Raw genomic sequence first — 20,424 nt, 5'->3', positions numbered from 1 at the left:
AAAAGGATGGCTGAAATTATTTTTTATGTGCCGAATTTCAGGCCCTAAACTATTCAAGATACCGCGGAAGTTGGGTTTATTAGAACACCTTGAAACATACAGACCTGCGTGATAAATTAATTAAAAAATTATCCGAAAAGTATGTATAGTAGTGGATTTCAGCCATCTTCTTGGAAATTTCCGATATTGTTTTAGCAATAAGTCTATCTAATCTACAATAAAAGACAGTGACATTTTTCAGCTTTATTATCATAAATAAATGTATTTCCGAATATGAAAATGGCAAATTAGGCGGTTCGTTTTGCATCCCGTGCTACATAAGTAGTGAAATGAATGAAAATAAATAAATAAAAATCAGTCTCTGTTAACCAAAATGCGCTTATTCCAATTTGATGATAAGTTATCTTGGAACGACCCAATTATCAAAGATTTGCTCTGCATCTGGATTTAATCTTCCTTGGTTTTTAGCCAATATTTCGTTAACATAAGTATCACTGCTTAAGCTGATTGGGTTTACTGCTGCATCTACTGCATCGTGGCCATCTGATGTGATAGTGTTCTCATCGTCAAATATAACATTGCTAGGAACAGATGCTTCCAAAGTGATATTATTCTTGTTCCATTCCGTGTTAGAATTGGACGGATATTTTGGGTTTGGCTTCGTATTACTTTGAATGTCTTCATCTTCGTTTTCGAATAAAAGTTCCTCGTCAAAAGTTTCTAGGTTTTTGTATTTTTCCATATTGAATTCATCCACGTTATCTTCTAAAGTATTTTTAGCTAATTCATCTTCGTTTCCTGCTACTTCAGCCTAGCGATAGAGAAAAGAGTGCGTTGAGGAAATTACGTGCAAAACAGGTATCTATTAGCTACTGACAAATGATCGAGATAGGCTAAAAGATATTATTATTAATGTATCAAGTATTATAAATGCCATAAACTGTGCCATTGAGCTTACGAAAAGCGAAAAGCAAAATTAGATTTTTCAAGTATTTGGCGGATCTTCCATGTTTTACAAATTTGAAATGTACATACTTTTTAACGTGAGGCTTATAATTTAATTGCAAAATGCATTCGAAGATCTTCAGCGGATAATATTAAATAATAGGTAGATAAAGATATAGCAGACATTATTTAAAATTGATTGTTTATACACAAGCAGCACAATTTCCTTAATACACGATGACATTTTGTAAATACATATATTGGATATAAGTAAAATTTTAACTGATAAAGTAAATCGTGATTAGTTGCCGATGATAACGAAAGTAGATGTTATGTGTAGTTAGATTTAATTGCAAATGAATGGAAATCGTGTTAGTTGTACATGATTAGTGAAATCTTCAGTTTAGTAAGAAAATATTCCCTTGACCTAAAAATGTAGCTTAATTTTTTCGTTTTACTACCTTGGTTGCAAACAATTCTGAAAAAAATTTTGGGAACTTATATACAGTGTAAATTAAATTTATATTATATACGTTTTATATTACGTGATACGGACATGTTTAAACGCAGAAAAACAGACAGCAGTAAAATCCTGAAATGCTCGAAAATAGACAGAAAAATAAATTACAAATTCATTATTTTAATATGTATTTATTGTTTAAACTAAGCATCCGCCGCTGTTATTTTATAACATATTTAATAGTTAACGCCATAAAGTGTAATATACATATTTATTATGTGTAGGTTATAAGCTAAGGTGAAGGATTATTAGATTAGGAATGTATTTCTTTGTACGTACGGTATAAAAATAAGTTTGGTTAATGGTATATAGGTATATAAAATAGAAGTACATTGGTACAAGTAGGTAAAGTTAACTTGAAACCGTATTTACATTAAAGTTATACGTTAGTTTAATAATAACTAATAGGCACAATTTAATGCCGAAATATATTTATGTGTTTTATTATAGATATATTAGTATTAATAATTCTGCAAAAATGAACAACGCAACTAAATGACAAAATTTTGAATCCCTAGTCGGCAAAGCAAATTAGTATATAAATTCATGCGGACTATGGCCTGTTTATTAAGCATTTTTAATTTTTTGAGGGGATCTATCCAAACTACCAACCTCTCTCGATTTGAATATTTCATTCTCCATACTGTTGGCTATTTCTTCTCTATCTTTTTGTGTGGTGTTTTCAGGTAATGCTTCGGCTTCTTTCTCGGTCGTCACTTCACTACTGTCTGATTTCACGTCGATGATTCGGACTTTAAAGAAAGTCCCCCCGAAGTCATCCTCGTTTTTATATTCTGTCTCATTGATCACTACTTTATGACCGTCGATGACCTAAGATATAAATGAATCAGACAAGAGCAGTGGTAATGTTTGCAATAACAACACACGTTCTAGGAACGAACAAATTAGTAATTGTTTGTTGTTCAGTTTAAGGTTTTCTTCAATTGATCCTGCGGCTTCCTGACCAGTTTGGTTACGATTGTTGATAAACTATTAATAGACAAGTTCAATCACGTTGTAATACAAGTTATTTATCTGTAAATAAAGCAATTAACTCAATCGTTAGATTCCAATTAAAAAAAAAACATACAATCTGTGTTCTCAAGGGGATACTTTTAGAATTGAACAGAGTATGTCAACGAAGCGCAGAATCGACAGTTAGATCGATTATTTATATAGGTGAAGCTGAAAATTATCATAGTTATTTGAATACTGATTTTTAAACTACATACTTATTATGTTACAAAGTTAGGGTCAATGTTTCAATAATTGTTGTTAGAGGGATAATCACTTAATTTAATTTAAGAAAAACTGTGTATCATCAAAAAATTGCTTTAAAATAAAATATTAGTTCAAATAAATTATTTGCTTGTTTCCGCTATCGTTAGTATCCGAGTGTTTTTGATTAATCGGTCATGACTAATGGTAAGCATTGAAAGAGCGCCCTAACAATATAATTAAATGATTTATTTTTATTATATTTTAGGCACGTTAAAAGGTTGCTCGACAAACTCTGTTTACTAATCTATCTGAAATCAAAATCAAAATCAGATCGTGAAAACCAACTTAGTTTCTTGCAAATCAGTTCGTCGTACAATGTTTTTAAGTTGCATTACTGTCAAGTTTAACTTAAGTTAAGAGAGCAAAGTTAACAACTAGAACTAGCTTATATTTACGCAAAAGATCAATAAGAGATCAGGGATATTGGATAACTTAATTGAAAATTTTGCATAAAAAATGTATATTTTTATAAACGCTAGAAAAACATAAATAGGAAATTCTAAAAAACTATTGGCAGGTTTCTGGAAACGAAAGAGAATAATTTTGACTGATCACAATGAAGCAATGCATTATGCCAATATAAAGGTAGAAAACCTGATCTAAATATACGTATGATTCAGTCAAATTCAATTAAATGCATAGATATAGAAAAAAAGTAAAAATTTATTGAATATGATGATCGCTGACAAAGTTTGTCTTGCGTGGAAATCGCAGCTTACTTTACCTAATGATTTGAATTTGCCAGAAAATATGGCTAATATACACAATTTTAAAAATGTAGAATTTTAAGAACAAATACGTCAACTTTCTGTGTCGTATTGGAAGAAAAGATAAGGATCTCAAATGCTCATACCGAAAATTCCCTTCGCCCTGGATAAATCTAAAATTAGTCACCGTCAAGCAATTACAGAATTACAATAACAGAATAATTTTCACGGCAAAACATGAGTGTGAATGTTTACTATGAACTCTAAATCAACCAACCTTGCAAAAATATAAAAGAAAAAGGAACATAAATCAAACCAGCTCCAAAAGAAATTAAAATTTAAAACGATTCCTACGTCGTGCATTGAGATGCATTATTTCTACCGAAGTCAACTTGAAAACAAAAAGTGAAGCATCCTATTTTTAAGCCTTTGATCAATGAGTTGGCATCCCAAAACTTAAAACAGGGACAGAAAAATAGCTGGCAAGATCAGATTTTTGAAATAGTTCCCTGAGATATTGGAATTAAACATGCCTTATCTTCCCATTCGATTCGAACGTTAAAGATTTCTGCTGATGCATGATTCAGCATCTCGTTTGTGAAGCGATATTAAGTCGAATTTAAAGTTAAATTTTTTCGTTTTTGGCGGATTTATTTGGCTGTATTTTTTCCCAGAAAGATATGTTCAATAGAAGGAGCAATTGTTTTAGCATACCGAAGATTCGAAGCTTTGCCCGATAAAAATGTTTCTTTAGTAAAAATATTGATTCAGAAACTAAGAAATAAACAAAACAGCAGAACACAAACAAGAGTTGCAGGGAGATGTCTACTTTAAGGTGGCTAAACAACCCCCGTCCATACTACAAAATATTTGAAAAGTCGACTACGACTTGCTTTTCAATAACTTGGGCTAAATCGTGAACGCAATGGAGTCATTGGACTAAGGTTTTAATTCCTTTTTTCTTTGAAATATTTTTTCCGGCATTATTTATTTTGTGGTGATCTTTGACATTATTTAATGTGTAGTTAGATAAATAGATATAGATAAAATTAGATAAAAAGATAGCTGCAATTTGCAAATCTGCAAATGCAGGACTAGTTGCAAAAAGTGCAAAAATTAAAGAAGCACACGTTTCTCCAATCTCGTCTTTACATGCCAGAAAGATTTGCAATTTAACCAATGTTCTTGAAAAGTGGGTTCCAGCTACCGGTCTACTTTTCCGCGTGAATATGTGGTAAGTATTGATTGATCCAAAGCGAAATTAGTAATTAAGAATTTGCCATATTCAAAAACACATCTTGTATGGATTTTTCAACTTACAAAATATACGTTTTTTACTAGAAATTATGACATGCATATCACTTCACAGCACTAGAAAGTACAGAAATTACTTCATTTTATTTCATTCGGATGTAGATGACATATTTGCCTACTTAAAAACAGAAGCTTTATAAAGTCAAAGATTTTGTAATATTGAAAAATGTTTTTGAAATAATGAGTGGCAGCTGTTCAATATTTGCTCCTCTCGTCATTCTTAAAATGAGGCATAATAAAATTTTTAAACTTGCTATAAAGCTGCAGTAAGTTGCTAAAATCTAAAATTAAATCAAATGCTTCCAAACCTTTGTTATAGAAGTAGTGTTTCCTTTGGACAGATCGATGCCACTGATTGATGGGAATGCTGGCTGTTCAAATCCACCCGGGAACGACAATACTTCAGTATCATTACTAGCTTTACCGATAGGAAGCCTGTTCAAAATGGAAGCAATCTGTTGCCTCATTCGCTCCATGATACCTTGAAATAATGGTTACATAGATAACATAAAATATTAAAATAAAACAGGCAGATTAGAACTACTGAGAGCTTCAATCTCTCATAATTAAGGAAATTTGACTATATATTTGAAATTTGACTATTTGAAATAAACCTTTGTACATTAAATTGAAAAAAGAGCGAGAGTATGAAAGGTGTAATAGAACATACGCATTTTACATACACGTGTAATATACGTAAAGTGGATTAGATTTTCGCTGATTTGATGTCAACTAACTTGATTGTTTCTGCTTCCATTTCTATGTTGATGTTATTTTAATTGAGAATAGTTCTTTCGAGTTTGCAACGAATAATTTCCAGTGTATAGAACACATTTGAGCGAACTACGACACTCAATGTAAATATTTTAAATGAGTAAATCGTTTTGATACTAACAGTTTACACACCGAGTAAAATTATATTTTTTTTGGAATTGATATTGGTTAATTTAATTGTTATTTAATGTATCTGTAACTGCATTTTGTAAATGCAATAGACTGACTTTAGTGTATTTTTGGATTTTCAGTYACAACAAAAACTATAAGAAGCAGGGAAACTATTAAGCACAGCCATAACTCAATGCAATAATGCAACAAATCTAAACATCACAATAGCATAGACGCATATCCTTAACAATTTTGAAACCGATGAACACACTTAATGTATTGACGTTGTTAGAGTAACACTTTTTGGGAATATTTAGAATAAGTGTCTTAACCTGAACAAAACTCGCAGGATTTTTCCATTTTTCCAGTTTTGGATCTTTCAAGATAGGATCTGCCAACACCAAGTCACGCACAACAAACGAACAAGTAAAGAATTAATACTAAGATTTTTTTCGCAATTTTCAAGATAAATAACATCAACACTCCCACAGGTAAATCCTACGTTATGGATGCCCACAACAATCCAGTTTTGGATATTAAAATAGTAATTAATTTGTATTATTGCTTGCAAGGAACTAATTACAAAACTGAGTACCTGCACTTAAAAATTCGATAAAATGTTGAGTTTCATTTAACGGATTTTTATTTATATTTTTTATTTCACGAGTTTGAAACGTTTACTTATAATGCAATCATCAACGCAATCTGATAACAAATGCAGTTATTAAATTATATAATAATATAGCCCGACTTCTAAACAATCTGATAATTACACATTTCCACCATATTAAGGAATACGTTCAATTGGGGTTTAATTATTTTTACATTTGTATGTAAGTCGAACCTATTAAATTAGTTCTGGGTATCTACGTATCTAATTTCCATCTTTTCGAGGAAGTGAACATATGATATCATGTAGTGTACAAATACCATTTCTATATCAAGTAAACGACCGCCTACACCACATACAAGCGAATATGTAAATGGCACGAACTTAAAATATTTCCCTGATTTAATGATTTAATTATATTTTTCCGACTTATTGTGACTGCAACGTAATAAATAACTCAATTATATACGATCAAAAACGTACTGCGACATTCGTTGGCTTAAAGTAACAGTCTAGTTTAAATTTTATTACGTATTGCGCAAAATAGTAGTTTTCGATACAAGGGCGAGAAGTGTCGTTTTTCGAACGACGACGGGGTTTGACACCCGAGACGAAGTCGAGGGTGCCAACCATTAGGATTACCTCCGTTCTCGTTTATGAAACATTTAGTGTAAATGTTGACAATGTCTCTTATAAGAAGGTTTTTACATTTTTTGCCTGTTAACAGACATTATCTAACAAAATAAATGTATGCTCTACCTGCTACAGAGTTTAATTGGTATTTAAATGAAATTCGTTTTAGTGCTTTCAGTGATTCATACTCGATTTTTCAGTTTGAATTGCGAGAATACAGAAAAATTTATTTTCCCAAAATCTGTCATGGCAACAAGAGTTTATAGGTCTCATAGAGGAAGTCTGGTAAACGGATAAATGCAACAACTAACAGATATAAATTCATTCTAGAACCAAATAAACATTTCTTATAGGTTTTGTACTTGTACTTGTACAAAGCACTTGCTCTAACGCAAAATGAGCTTTACGTAGGAAGAAAAGTGCAGCAAGTTTCCTTGCAATCCATCCATCCATGTATACCAATAAATGAAAAATATATACGTTTTTAATTCTGACCATCAATAGCAGAAAAAAAGTCAAGTCAGCTTTTCAGCCAAATAATGTCGCCATACTTTTGGGGATTCTAGAGACTTACCTAGATTGAATGTTTAGTCTAAAAAAATTATTTATGTTTCTAATTTCACATTGTACTAGTTATTAAGGTTTGTCGAAAATCGTCAAGCATCAGCATTAAATGTAATGACATAAAATTACTATGCGAGTTTTATTTTGTATACCATTCAAGAATGGAATGGTATTATTGTTGTAAAATTAATAATATGGGGGATCGCTCTGTTCTGGTTTTCAGAAAGAAACAAAATTCAGCTCTCTACAGCTGCTTCTTCCCATAGCATGGTACCTATGCTACAAAAAAATCAATTTTGTTCAAAGCAGATCCGTAACAAACTGAGAAGTTTTTTTTCTGAAAACCATGACAGACCAAATCCTCAATGCCATCAACTTTTCAAAGTATGCTTTATACGTGCACATGATGCCTTAGAATTAATTGTCATCCATAGATAGATAATCTCATACCAGTTTTCCACATGGTATATATTTTCTTTCCTTGGCGAGAAAGATTTTATTTATTTATTCTTGATTGGATATTGCTTATATTTTATATTAATTGTAAAGTGTGGTTCTCTTCCAACTCAGTGAAACTTACCATCTAGACTTCCAAACAGCCCTCCAAAAGGATTGCTGGAAAATGGATTCTCCCAACCGTCGAACACTCCTGTATCTATAATGGGTTGATCTCCATATGCTTCAATCGGAGTGATCTCATCCACTTTCCGGTGCGCTGTAACAAAAATTGAGATATACAAAACTAAGAAACATAAATTAGTTCAGTTTATGCGTCAATGTTCTTAATGCATTATAAGCTTTTTATTAAGACGTTTGGCATACCAACTCCACAAATGTGGTCCGCGTCTAAATGTTTATAGCTGTAAAACGTTTTATTTACGTGACCACCGCCAAATTGATATTGTGACGACACCGAAAGCATATGGAGGCAATAAATTTCGAATTATATTTAAACATAAAATCCCAAGCACATTTCCAAGCAAAATAGAAACACTGAAAAAGGCATAAGTACCTTTCCAAATATATGTGAGAACACTATGTGTCTACGATGTGAAACTTTCGTTTCTAATTTGATAGAGTTGATAAAGAATGAACTTGTACATACTTACATAAAGAACAAACTTTATACTTAATTTACATAAAATAAACTGCGGCCGTGTTCTTGAAACAATTATCATATTAAACGAATATATGGTTTACGGTCATTATGAACTTTCGCTAAATTATTAATAAAAATTCGCTAAAAACGAATAGGCAAGTTATCACTATGAACACGTAAACTTCATAATCAATTCAATTAGCAAGTACAATGAGCGAGCAAAAGCTGTACTTGCATTTTCTCCCAAAATTGAATATATTTATTGTATTACAAAAATTATTGTACCAAGTTATCAACTTGAATATAAAGTCCTTGGGAAATACGTACAGCATCACTGACCGAAAAGCTGAAAATAGTCCGTTTCTGCCAAAATTTAGTAATTCGGTTCCCATAGCCCACCAAATCAATATTTTTCTCACGATCGATTCATGGTCAATGCTGAACATGTGACTTGGAAAAATTTTACTTCGTCCATCCTCAACATAAACATTAAATATGTAATTTCAGAGTTGCATTCGGGTCATGGATAATAGGTATATATTAAATTAGAAAAGCCCCCTCTTAATGTGAATTAATTCATTATTTTGCAGCAGCTTTTAAAATAAAAATAGTTTTTTAACGATTTTAGCGATGTAACAAATTGCAATAAGTTTCCTCAATTGCTAAGCTTGTGTTCAGAATCTGCTTCAAAAACACTACAAAATATTTCTGAGTATCCCACTCCAAAGAGCTGGCAAAATCTAAGGCTATACACTATACGAAAAAAATGCGAAACAAAAGTTTTTGAATATTTGTATATGCAGGTACATTTAGTTTTAATATTTCTGGTATTTGGATGTTATTTTCCTATATACATTATTAGTTAGTCCGTGCTTTCCCAGTCGATTGTATTTTACTAGTTATATTTTAACCTAAAACATGATAAAAAAAAATTAATTGTCCTTAGAGCAGTAATTTATAAATCATTAAAATCACTACTTTAGGCGCAAAGTTGAACGGTTACTACAAAATTGTAGCTCAAAAAATATAAGAATAAAAAGAGGAACAACTAAAAATCCCGATCGTATAAAACCGTTATCTACATGTAAATCAACTTTATCTATAGCATAAACTAACATAGTTATCATTTCGTATATTAAAACAGTATTTGATCACTTGGGTTTTATTTACATGCATAATTTAAATTTTGTAATTAATTTGTATCAGTATCTCTTAACAAATGCAGAATGTCCTAAAACTAAAGTAAAAATGAAACAGTAAATTTTGCGCATAAGCAACGTGTTTAGCAGCAGTTGCACGACCACACATGATCAACTTAAATACCTGTCAATGTAGAGGAAGGATGAACAAACAAACCAATTTTGTGAAACACGAACGCTTGCAATTACGTGGTGCGAAGTTCAAGGTAAACTAGAGACAAAACGATTAAAATTAATGAATATTCCCAAATGATCAATATTTCAGTCGCGAGTCATATTTATAAGGAGTAATTCAAGCTAGGAATACTTATAAGTGGTGAACGATGGCTTCTTCTTCTGAACGATGGCTTCTGGGATCTTCCAAAAATTATAATTAAGGGCTAAAAAGAATGGAAAAATTTAATGAATAATTTCATGGCGAATAATGATTACCCACTAGAGTAGATAATCGAATCAAATTACAAAGTTGTTTCTAATGCAGGTGGATATATTTTTAGAATATTTAATTATCTCATGACGATGAGGGCTACTTTAATTGATTGTTATATTTCACAAGTCAGTGTTAGTTGCATTTGTGCAAGTCAGTATTTAGTCAAAGAATATGCGACCACTTTGACGATATTTCAAAGATAATGTAACAGTTTTTGTCAAAATATCGAACGACTGCTTTTCAGTTGAAAGGAAGCACTCAACAAATAAGGAGGAAATACTGAAACTACTAGATTTAATGTTAGCATTAAAATCTTTACAACAATAAAACCACCAAACCAAAAAGTCTATATGACAATTATTTTTACATATTTATGTCTCTTTATTCATTGTTCTAAAGCAGAATTAAAATGGGTATTGTAAAATTACAAACGCATATTAAATATACAATTTTTATGTTTAACATGTGTATAATTTTCTTATCGCAATTTACGAAAAATGCCATGGAAGAGAATTCCGATTTTCACTTTTTAAATGGTTTACAAGCATATTTTTTAAATTTTACTTGCTAGCAAAACGTCGGTTCATCTACAGGGTAATTCAATATAGGCGTCATTCGTTTTAAGCGGTTATAGRAGCTTACTTGGAAGGTACGAAAAAAATATTGAAAAAAATGTTTAATGAAAATTTCGGGAAGTTGAAACAGTTGACAGACAAACAGAGCTGAGGAACAGATGAAAATCGAMTTTCAACTTTTAATAAGTATTATTTTGAAATGGTCCCATGTTTGGTTCTCGGCATATTGGAGTACTTTTCTATTACAAAAATATTCAAAATGAAAAAAATACGATATTTGGGTCAAATTACGAAAATATTTGATATTTGGAAAGTACTCTTCTACAATTTTTTGGTAAAAAGTCCAAGCGGCAATGATGTTTTAGTAATTAACAGATAGTTACAGGTAGATAGTCTGTCTTACTCGAAGCTTTGCGCAACAACTGACACTTTCTTAAACACCGGATAAGTGTCCGATAACTCCCACGAGGAATTACTACATTCCTGTACGTAAGATACAAAGAGCACAAGGGCACATTAAATATCTGATCTCCCGAACACCGCTACAAATTGAGCAAGAGTCAATTAACCGAAAACGAGAAGCTGCTCAAAATGTGAGCACAGACCGCTGCCAAGAGTGCGCAATAATGTGAATGGGGCACAAACATGTTTGGAGTTAAACGGGTGGAACTCTGAGCACCTCTTGGGAATTAAAAACTTAATTGTTTGTTAGTGGATTAATATTGAGCATTAATACATAACCTTCTACAGGATGTTTTCGATGACATATGTGGCGGATTTAGGTATATAACCCAAAATCTACAACAAAAAGGCTGGCAGCACTGACAGCAAAGTGACAACGTTATCCGAACCTCAAAATATTTCATTGTTTTTTGACTTTCTTTGTATTGTGTTTTCATAACAGTTGAAAAACATTGTTGTCATCCTTCTGATCTAGTTTTTTGGAAATACCTCAGTACTTAATAGCAATTATTTTTTTTACTATTGTTCCTGTAGGTACTGTTATGTTTACCCCCAGAGGAATGACGCCAATTTTGAATCACCCTGTATGTATTAAGGAACAAGCTAGGTATACCACGATGTACCGATATTTTGAATTTGCAATAGTAATTGTTTGCTAAAAGTAACCAAAATTTTATACCTTTAAATACAAAGTAAAAATTTTATGTCTCAGCGAATTTTAAATTTGGTTGTGTTAGAATACGTAAATTAAAATATTTTTTTTTTAAGTTTGATATAATCAGTTTATCTTACATAGTTTAACTTTAAAAATTTAAGTTAAAAGATACTTGTCTGTTAGGCTGCCCCAGCGCATATTCTGGAATATTTAGTGGCAGAGAATGATGGATTTATTTAAGCCATCACCGGGGCTCAATAATTTAGTGCATTTCAACCATGCATGTAATATTGCACTGATTTAGTTAATCATTGTGTCCGCTTTATATGGCGACCGATCAACCTAAAAAAGAGAACGCAACATCTATCATTAATTATCATCACGGTCGCCAAGAAACTTAAAATTTACATATTATTTTCGCAAAAAATTATTCCACTAATTTATCCTTAATTCGCTCAACCACCGATCATGCCAAGTGAACATTTGGTTTCCTTTAATTGACAATATTTTTTAACTTAATAATGTAGTGAATCTATAAATTAATTAGCCTTTACGCTAGTTATTTCTACGAAAGTCTCTAAGTTTGAAACTGATATTCAGTTGTCATGTTACTATAAAATTATTATATCATGCAATTCAAATTGATGATCATGCAATTATCGTAAACAACATATGACTGCTTCTAAATTGAGTGATATTCAGTTCATAACTTAGTTAGTTTGCTACGTTGTAATCTGACAAATCTGAGAAAAAAAGCAAATATGGCTATCTACTAGAGTGAAGACAACAACTGCATAATACCGTGGGTGCGTTTTAATAAAGCGAAACGAATTGGCATATGAATTTATTAGTACATGAAAAATAGGTTTCAACATTTTATTTAGATTGAAGTAAAATTTAATTTGGTAAAAGCCCGATCTCAACTTTTCACACTTTCGCCTTACGTAGTAGTTATATAAACAAATATGTATTATTTACTAGTGGTAATCACCATCGACAATTTCAATTTGGATGTTTTGTTATCGCATCACACATTATACTCGTGAGCATTTATTTTGTGCACACAATACGCAAATTGCTTTTACCGTATAAACATGCAGTACCTTCAACTAGAAATGTGTTCCAGATAGCGGTCAGCGTAACATATTTCAACATTATTTCACAACGATAAAACGGATACTTTTTGTGTTTTGATTTAATTGGAGGTCCCAGCTACAACAGCCATCAAGTACATTAGCTGGAAGTCATTGTTCAAAATCAATTCTAAAATTTATAGTTAATATAGATGCGCTAAGAAACTAATGCAAATTAATGTATTTGTTAACAATTCAGATGTTGGGCCTAACCATGCGTGCTTTCTAAATCTCAATCCGGATAGCCAATGGGAAACGTTTTATTGTGTAATAATAAACCGTTCATGCTAAATATTGATATTTTCTATATCATATACACTACATTTCAATACTGATATAAAATAATTTCAATATAAATTATTGTTATCATAATATGAATGGATAGCTTTCCGCTAATAAGCCTATTTGAAATGTACACTATCTCAGGTCCTACCTACCTAAAATCTTCTTTAGTTAGAGCAAGCAAAGTTCTCAACAGAAAAATTCTTCACAAGACTTTCATGTAAAACATTACTCATTTTTTTTTCATGTGTCATGACTTTTAATAAATATATGTATTCAATAACACCATATATTTCTTCTTTAGCCCTCCCCCATAATACTTGAGTTGCGTATGCAACATGCCTAAATATACCAACCGGTCATTTTGACCGTTGAAGAAATTTTCAAAATAAACATCAAATATCAATATGATAAGATTACAAAATAATTTACGGAATTCACCAAAATTAGTATCTATATCTTGTATCTATATTGCGGTTGGGCTAAATACATATTTATATAGAAAGTACAGCACAAAACCAGAGTTTCGAAGAAGGCCTCTTCAGGTATTTTTCAATATCCGAGATTTAGCTGCAATAAATGTATGGATAAAGGAACTACCGGCAAAAAAGTATCTACAAAAATCCTTTTGTTTCAATTGGCAACAGAACTTTCTGCACCATATGTATATTCAAAACAATATCACTTTTTAAGCAATGCGTCGAGAAAAATAGTGTCAATATTAAAAAATAAAAATATTCCCAATAATAAAAATTAATAATTAAATTAATATTTGTTAGGGTTTTTCATATTTTAATTTATTTTCATATTTTTCCTAAAATGTTGTAAGTAAAACGACCTGTGTTCACAATAAATGTAAGAAATAAACGTTATTTTTTCTAAAAAATTCTATTTTTTACAATTCTGTAATCAGTTTAATGAATTAACATTTTGCAGGCACAATTATTCGGTCATTTTGATCGGTTGGTAAAATAGGTCATATTGACCAGCTAGTAGTTCTAGTGTTAAATAGATAATATAAAATTGGAATTAAGCCTAACGTGACTGCATTGAATTTAAATTAATTTGCGGTTATAAATGTGTTGGAAATTTAATTAAAACACACTTCAAATAAGAAATTTCCCGATTTAATTTTCCTTGGGTCAAATTCAATTTGAAGAATGTCCGTAATAACATACCGGGTTCCTAAAATTATCTCTATTTTGTTGCTCTGTTCCCCTTTTACTTGTTTTCCCAAAAATAATTCTTGAGTATTTAATTTTATTAAAATAACTAAGTTAGTTTAATTGCTGGTTACTACAATTTAATCTAATACAGTTAATTTAAAAGGGATTGTGAACAAGGTCTACCCGTAATGTCGTATTTTTCGTAATTTAATCAATATAGCGACTCTTCCAACATGCATTTTTTATATTCCAAGTAATATACCAAGGTAATTCTAGAAACAGACACAGAATGCCATCAAGCAGATAACCTTTCCTCGACAACGTATCCGGTTACTTCTATTTTTGCAAGTAAAGCAAATCGTGTTCGTAAGTATTTGCGAACAGCTAATTTTTATTCAACTACCTGGCAGATTAGTCATTGAAAGCTTCAGTTCATGCCAAATATGGAATGGTCGGCTTTAATATTATGCGATAATCTGATATGAGGACAATATTATGATCCTTTGTAATGAACTAACTGCCGATATGTACTTTTGTTGTCGGTCAAGTTGTTCCACCGGACCAATAAAAATGGATTATGTATGATTATTGCAGTAACAATTGCTTATTAACTTTCTGTCACAGCAAATTTGGTTAACATTTTATTATTTTCCATATTTACAGGTGCCAGCGGTTGATATTTTTTCTTAGCAATAATTTTAGTCATCATTTGCCATATTCAACTTAGCAACAAGTTAGTAAAAACTGCTGAAAGCTTTTATGTGTTAAAAAATCTGTTTTGCAAAGAAAATCATTGCACGAGTATTTTTTCAATGCTTTACCGGCTTTTTTAGGCATGGTTTTTATCTGATTTCCAAGAATATGTAGGGTGATTCAAAAATGACGTTATTGTTCTTTATGGAGTCAACATCTAGTTTTTTGCAAATATCTCTGTTTTTAATAATAATAATTGTTTTCCTATTTTTCCTATGCTCCTAAAACACCCCCAGACAACACCTACACGTCCAGAAGAGTGTCGCCAATTGTAAATCACCCTCTAGATTATTACATTTTTGAATTCTACTCCAGTTTCTAAATATTTTTCCTAGTCTAACCGTTTTTGATATATTTCAAATTTTATGTCAAAAATTATAGTTCTGCAGGCAGCAGAACAGTTATTATATGCATTACATTCCAAAAAAAATGAAAAGTTGGTAAATATAAATACCCTTTCTCAAATTTTTTTATTATTTTATTTATGTATTAAATGTTTATGAAGAGCGTCTAAACATAGACTCTATAAGAGTGTTTGAAATGATCAGGTTTATTTCCCTGAACAAATCTAAATTGGTTAAATCGTCAACCTATTAGACCAGTGTACTGCGAAATCTATTCTGATGGTAAAGTGAACGGTGTCAAGAAAAGCAAAAATAGCCACAACTGAACTTCTGTTCACAAAGTTCTGATACACAAAGTCTCGTGTCAACTCGCACTGTGTATTAGTACAAATTGAAAATTCCCCACCGTGTAACATTTTTTTACTCATTTTTACCCCAAATTTTTGCATGAACTTGCTACCATTAGATCATTAGGACATAAATGCAGAAACTTAGAAAGAATTAACTGTCATGGTGTTTGTCATTCTGAGATAACTTATGGACAACTTATATTTTGAGTGTAGTACATATTGAAATCCAGGTATTTATATATTATTATATTTTAATATTAATTTTTCAAACACTGAATTGCACTCAATTTAAGTGATTAGAGAGACGAATCCAGTAAAATGATCAAAATAGAGAGAAAACCATTCACTTCTTCTCAACAATATTTGTTAGTTTTAGCAAATGTTCTATGCTTAAATGCAAGCAGAACCTATGCAATGCTAATAAGTAAAAACGCAAATAAAAAATCCTGGTGCCAAATTTCCGATTTATTTATTTTGCAGAGATCTCAGTTTTCTGTGCAAAGTGTTATTTTTACAATAGGTAATATATAACTTCTTAATAACCCTTAGTAAAAACCTTCAGAGGAATAAGCCAATTGTAACATATCCTCAAAATATTTGCAATTGAATTGTGTTATAACAATCTAATTCAAAGACGACAATCCTGTCGTGACAAACATTGCTAATAAAATATCAAGGCTGATATTATAAATCGGAATAAATTGCATTCCAACGCATCGTAATTTAGCAATAGGGTTTTAGTCAGTTCTAATTGTGAAGAAAATATTAGAAAACCACTTTAATGTTGCCGCTTTTTTACATGTTTATGAACATACAACTTGAAACATATTTTTGTTACGAAAAAAAAAAGTTTTCTCTTCGCCACCTGAGTGTTTGATCCGTTGCCAGGTTTACAACACCGTTAAAACCGTATTGAAAAGATGTTGGTAAATTTAATGTCTGGTCTTTCATCGGCAAGTTGTGGGACTTTTTTGAAGACAAGCGTTTCATGTCATACCATAAACCTGTATCATCAGGAAACCAATCTGGACCTTCAGCTGTGTTGAACTACTCAACATGTAGCTTTTAACTTAGTGTATTTTATTTGTGTAATTATCTCTCTCTAAAAGATCGGGAATAAAATGCTATTTCAAAAGGAGAAAGAAATGCACAGCTACAAAATACATTTTATTGTAGCTATTTACTGTGAGCTTATGTTATCGAATATTAATTTTGAGGTAATCCATGCCAGTTTTTTTGGCGATTTGCAAGGGCCTTCACATGTTACACTAATCTTCACAAAGTTTTTGAAAGAATAATTGTTGCTATATACAGGGTGAAGGCGTATTGGGCGTTTATGGAGAACGCGATGCAGGATCTATCTGAAAATGTGTACATCGAAGTAAAGCTTATATCGAGAAGTATCTATAAACTAAAAACATTAAAGGAGGCACCTAGTATATTATTGTACATTTCAATTAGACTTGCGGGGTCTCATTATTTCTGTTTAAGGCTTCCTAAATTTATCTAAAGCGGTTTCTGAAACATTAAATAATTTTTATATTTTTTTGTCCAAATATGCCGTCAGAAATTTTGTACTACAAAGCAATTTTCATAGCTGGAAATTAAAAGATTTGACTCGGGATAAGAAAGCCCTATGCTGTACCCATTGAACTATATACTAACGTAACGTACGTTAGTATATAGTTCAATGGCTTTACCTATACGTACGACTTGGAATTATTGAACACAGGGTGTTTGGAAAATGCGATAGAAAATCTAAAGGGCGATTCTACATTCAAAAATAATGGTGTAGGTCACTTAGCAAAAATTTAAAATCTGAATATTTTTTGAGTTACAGCTCATCAAACTTAACTTTTTTTCTTTTTCTTTTTGACCTATTCTGAACATTTCGTCGCAGTTCATATTTAAAATCGGTACAGAGTTTCATTATAGTGATCTCTAACTTTCGGATCAAAATGTGTCTGTCCACTTTGCTACTAGCTGGCACTTTACCTGAAATTAAAATTTCATTTTTTGAAAATCTGTTTTGGCTTGGCAAATATAATTTCAATTTTATTTAAATACGAAAGGAATTCTTAAGAAGTCATTGCTAATTAAAAAGCAATGCTATAGATAATAAATTTAATTTTTTTATGTAAAATATAAAGTAAATGTAGTCGTTATTCCAAAAAATCCGCACAGATAACGTTTAGACGTCCCTCCTTAAAAACCAAGTTATACAGATTGTTTGCCAATCAGTTCGTCACACAAATAGCTCCCGCAACTTGATTCAAGGGCGTCGATTATTTTCAAATTTATATAAATTGCTAATAAGGCAATTATTATAATATTAACTACTCATGCCTTCCAATGGAACTGTTATTCTTTTTAGTATTCATTAAAAAGTGACAATAAGATTTCAGCTGCAAAAAATATGGTTTTAGCTACACACCGAATGAAGAGGACAGACCACTAAAAAAAATTACAATGTTTTTCTAATAATGTGACTGGATGATCGGAAATTTACGCTAATCTATTCCATACATGGATCGTATTTCAATTACGTTTTACGTAAAATTGTTGGCGGTCCACCTTGGTAACGCATCTGAATACTATTTAACCTGATCTTCTCAAGGTAAATATTTCACTTCAGTACTCGCACGTCTTGAACTTGAACTGAAGTAGCAAAGCAAATGAAAAGTATTACCTATGGTATTCTGTTCGCACCGTGCATATCAGTAGCAAAGCAATTTGTAACGGTGTTAAATGATATTTTGTCTAGCATAAATTATTTAGTCGCGAATTCGAATTACAATTGAGAAAACTAACTTGTCTTTTAAAGAGAAATAATACCAAATATTTCGGATATATATGTTCTTTGCTACTACACGTGCGTCAGTTTGTATAGTTTTCATTAATTGCGATCAAATTTTTGGAGGACTGATATGAAAATTACCTTAATTTAAATTAAGGTGTCTGAAGAAAATTTAAATGCACAATATTGTATTCGCGTCAATTAGTATGACAAACCAAATATTTGTGTGTAAATTATTAAAAGGGATGATATGGCGGATATATTCCCCATAATTCATAAATATGGACCTTTAAGCAAAAATGAGAATACCATGTATAGTGATTCAAGAATGAAACGAAAATAACCGGAGCTAAATACTTTGACCCTAAATTATAAAACCATTTCGTTGTTGATAGGTGATTCAATAATTTTTTGTTTTTCACGAAAAATTCAACAGTTTCCCCCAACGTAGTGAATTTAAGAATGCGAGCTTACTATTAACCTCATAACTCGCTTCCGAACTTATGTTGAATTGATTTTCCTTGTTGCATCTGGGCAACATTTGAGATCGACTATCGAGAGATATAAAAGAAATTGATTGTCTTGTGTAAGAAAATCATTATAGTCTCTAGGTTTAATACCCTAGGTTCACATTCGTCCATTTAAATGTGGAATTAAAATATTTGCTACGGAATTTTAGCGATACATATTTGATTAATTGGTACTATAAGTTGCAGGGCTTTGGATTAGCGGTAAACTTGAAATTCGGTAGAATACCATTTGCGTGGTTTATAGTGGCACGCTTTAGAAAAAAAACTAGATAACTTTTGCTAAACACTCGTATTTAGGATCAGCAACAATTCGTGGTCTTAATTAGAATAGCATTAAAATTTTGGATTTAGCGTTAATGGGATTAGCTCTTTAGATATATTGCTTGCATAATAGAGTAATTTAATAATCTCACCTAATAAACTGGTTCTCGATGTAAAAGATGAAGTAAAATAGGAAAAGTAAAATTAACTTACCTGGTAAGCTGGAGCAAGCCACGCAAAGATATCCAAAAATAAACATCACAGACTTGGTAAGTTCCATTTTTTCGAATTGATCACGTGTGAATAGAGGAGACTACTGAGGAATTTTGCAGGAGCTGCAATGTGAAGTTGAACTTCGAAGCGCTATTTGTAAACAAATCAATATAACCTGAATAAATGCTCGTTGGTGTGCGCTGATTCTCTGCTTCGCAGTCGATATGTATGAGTCTTGTCCTGCTACTCCTGCTAAAAATATATAAGCTTGCTGCTGTGTAGTTTGAACAATCCTCTCGATTTTGCGCAATTTTTGTGTTCAATTCGTATTGGGACACCGACCTATGCACCTATTCGGAAAAACAATTAGTTTTTGCTTTGATAACACATCGACTTTTGTATCGACAAAAATGTTATTGTTTTTTTAAATAAAATTCGCACATACTCAGTGACTTTTATGAATCTATCAAACTTAATTAATGAAATTCATAGTGATGGTCAAAATTATGCACGGTAGTACATTGTTATTAAATAATAAATGAAACTCTTACTGTCAATCGTATACTTAAAATTGCAACTTCTGACAATGCATCAAATTCCAAAGCACCAACATCTAACAATAAGTATGTTTCTTCTTCTTTATTCTACGTATGTAATATTAGCGAATCGTCGTACCTGTTGAAGATTATTGCACTGTATTTATGGTGATATCAGAA

At 31.4% G+C, this 20,424-nt stretch overlaps 1 protein-coding gene across 2 annotated transcripts; it reads right to left on the bottom strand.

Moving 5' to 3' along the window:
• Positions 1-230: 230 nt before the first annotated feature.
• On the bottom strand, positions 231-20,113 carry LOC109535276. 2 transcript variants are annotated; one of them, XM_019901167.2, is made up of 6 exons: positions 19,884-20,113; positions 19,709-19,830; positions 8,040-8,174; positions 5,076-5,248; positions 2,078-2,296; positions 231-811 (listed from the first exon to the last, which is right to left on the bottom strand). In XM_019901167.2, the coding sequence occupies exons 2-6, from the start codon at positions 19,773-19,775 to the stop codon at positions 401-403; spliced, it is 1,005 nt and encodes a 334-aa protein (XP_019756726.2). In that variant the 5' UTR covers positions 19,776-19,830; positions 19,884-20,113; the 3' UTR covers positions 231-400. The 2 variants fall into 2 exon arrangements, with proteins under 2 accessions (XP_019756726.2, XP_048519448.1); XM_048663491.1 differs by lacking the exons at positions 8,040-8,174; positions 19,709-19,830; positions 19,884-20,113 and adding an exon at positions 5,985-6,089.
• Positions 20,114-20,424: the final 311 nt, after the last annotated feature.

Source organism: Dendroctonus ponderosae, unplaced genomic scaffold, assembly GCF_020466585.1.
Source record: "Dendroctonus ponderosae isolate FM_Combo_2020 unplaced genomic scaffold, Dpon_F_20191213v2 Dpon_F_20191213_1, whole genome shotgun sequence".
NCBI classification, from domain to species: Eukaryota; Metazoa; Arthropoda; class Insecta; order Coleoptera; family Curculionidae; genus Dendroctonus; species Dendroctonus ponderosae.
The sequence above is the reverse complement of the archived record's forward strand: the minus strand, read 5'-3'. Positions and strand labels throughout refer to the sequence as shown.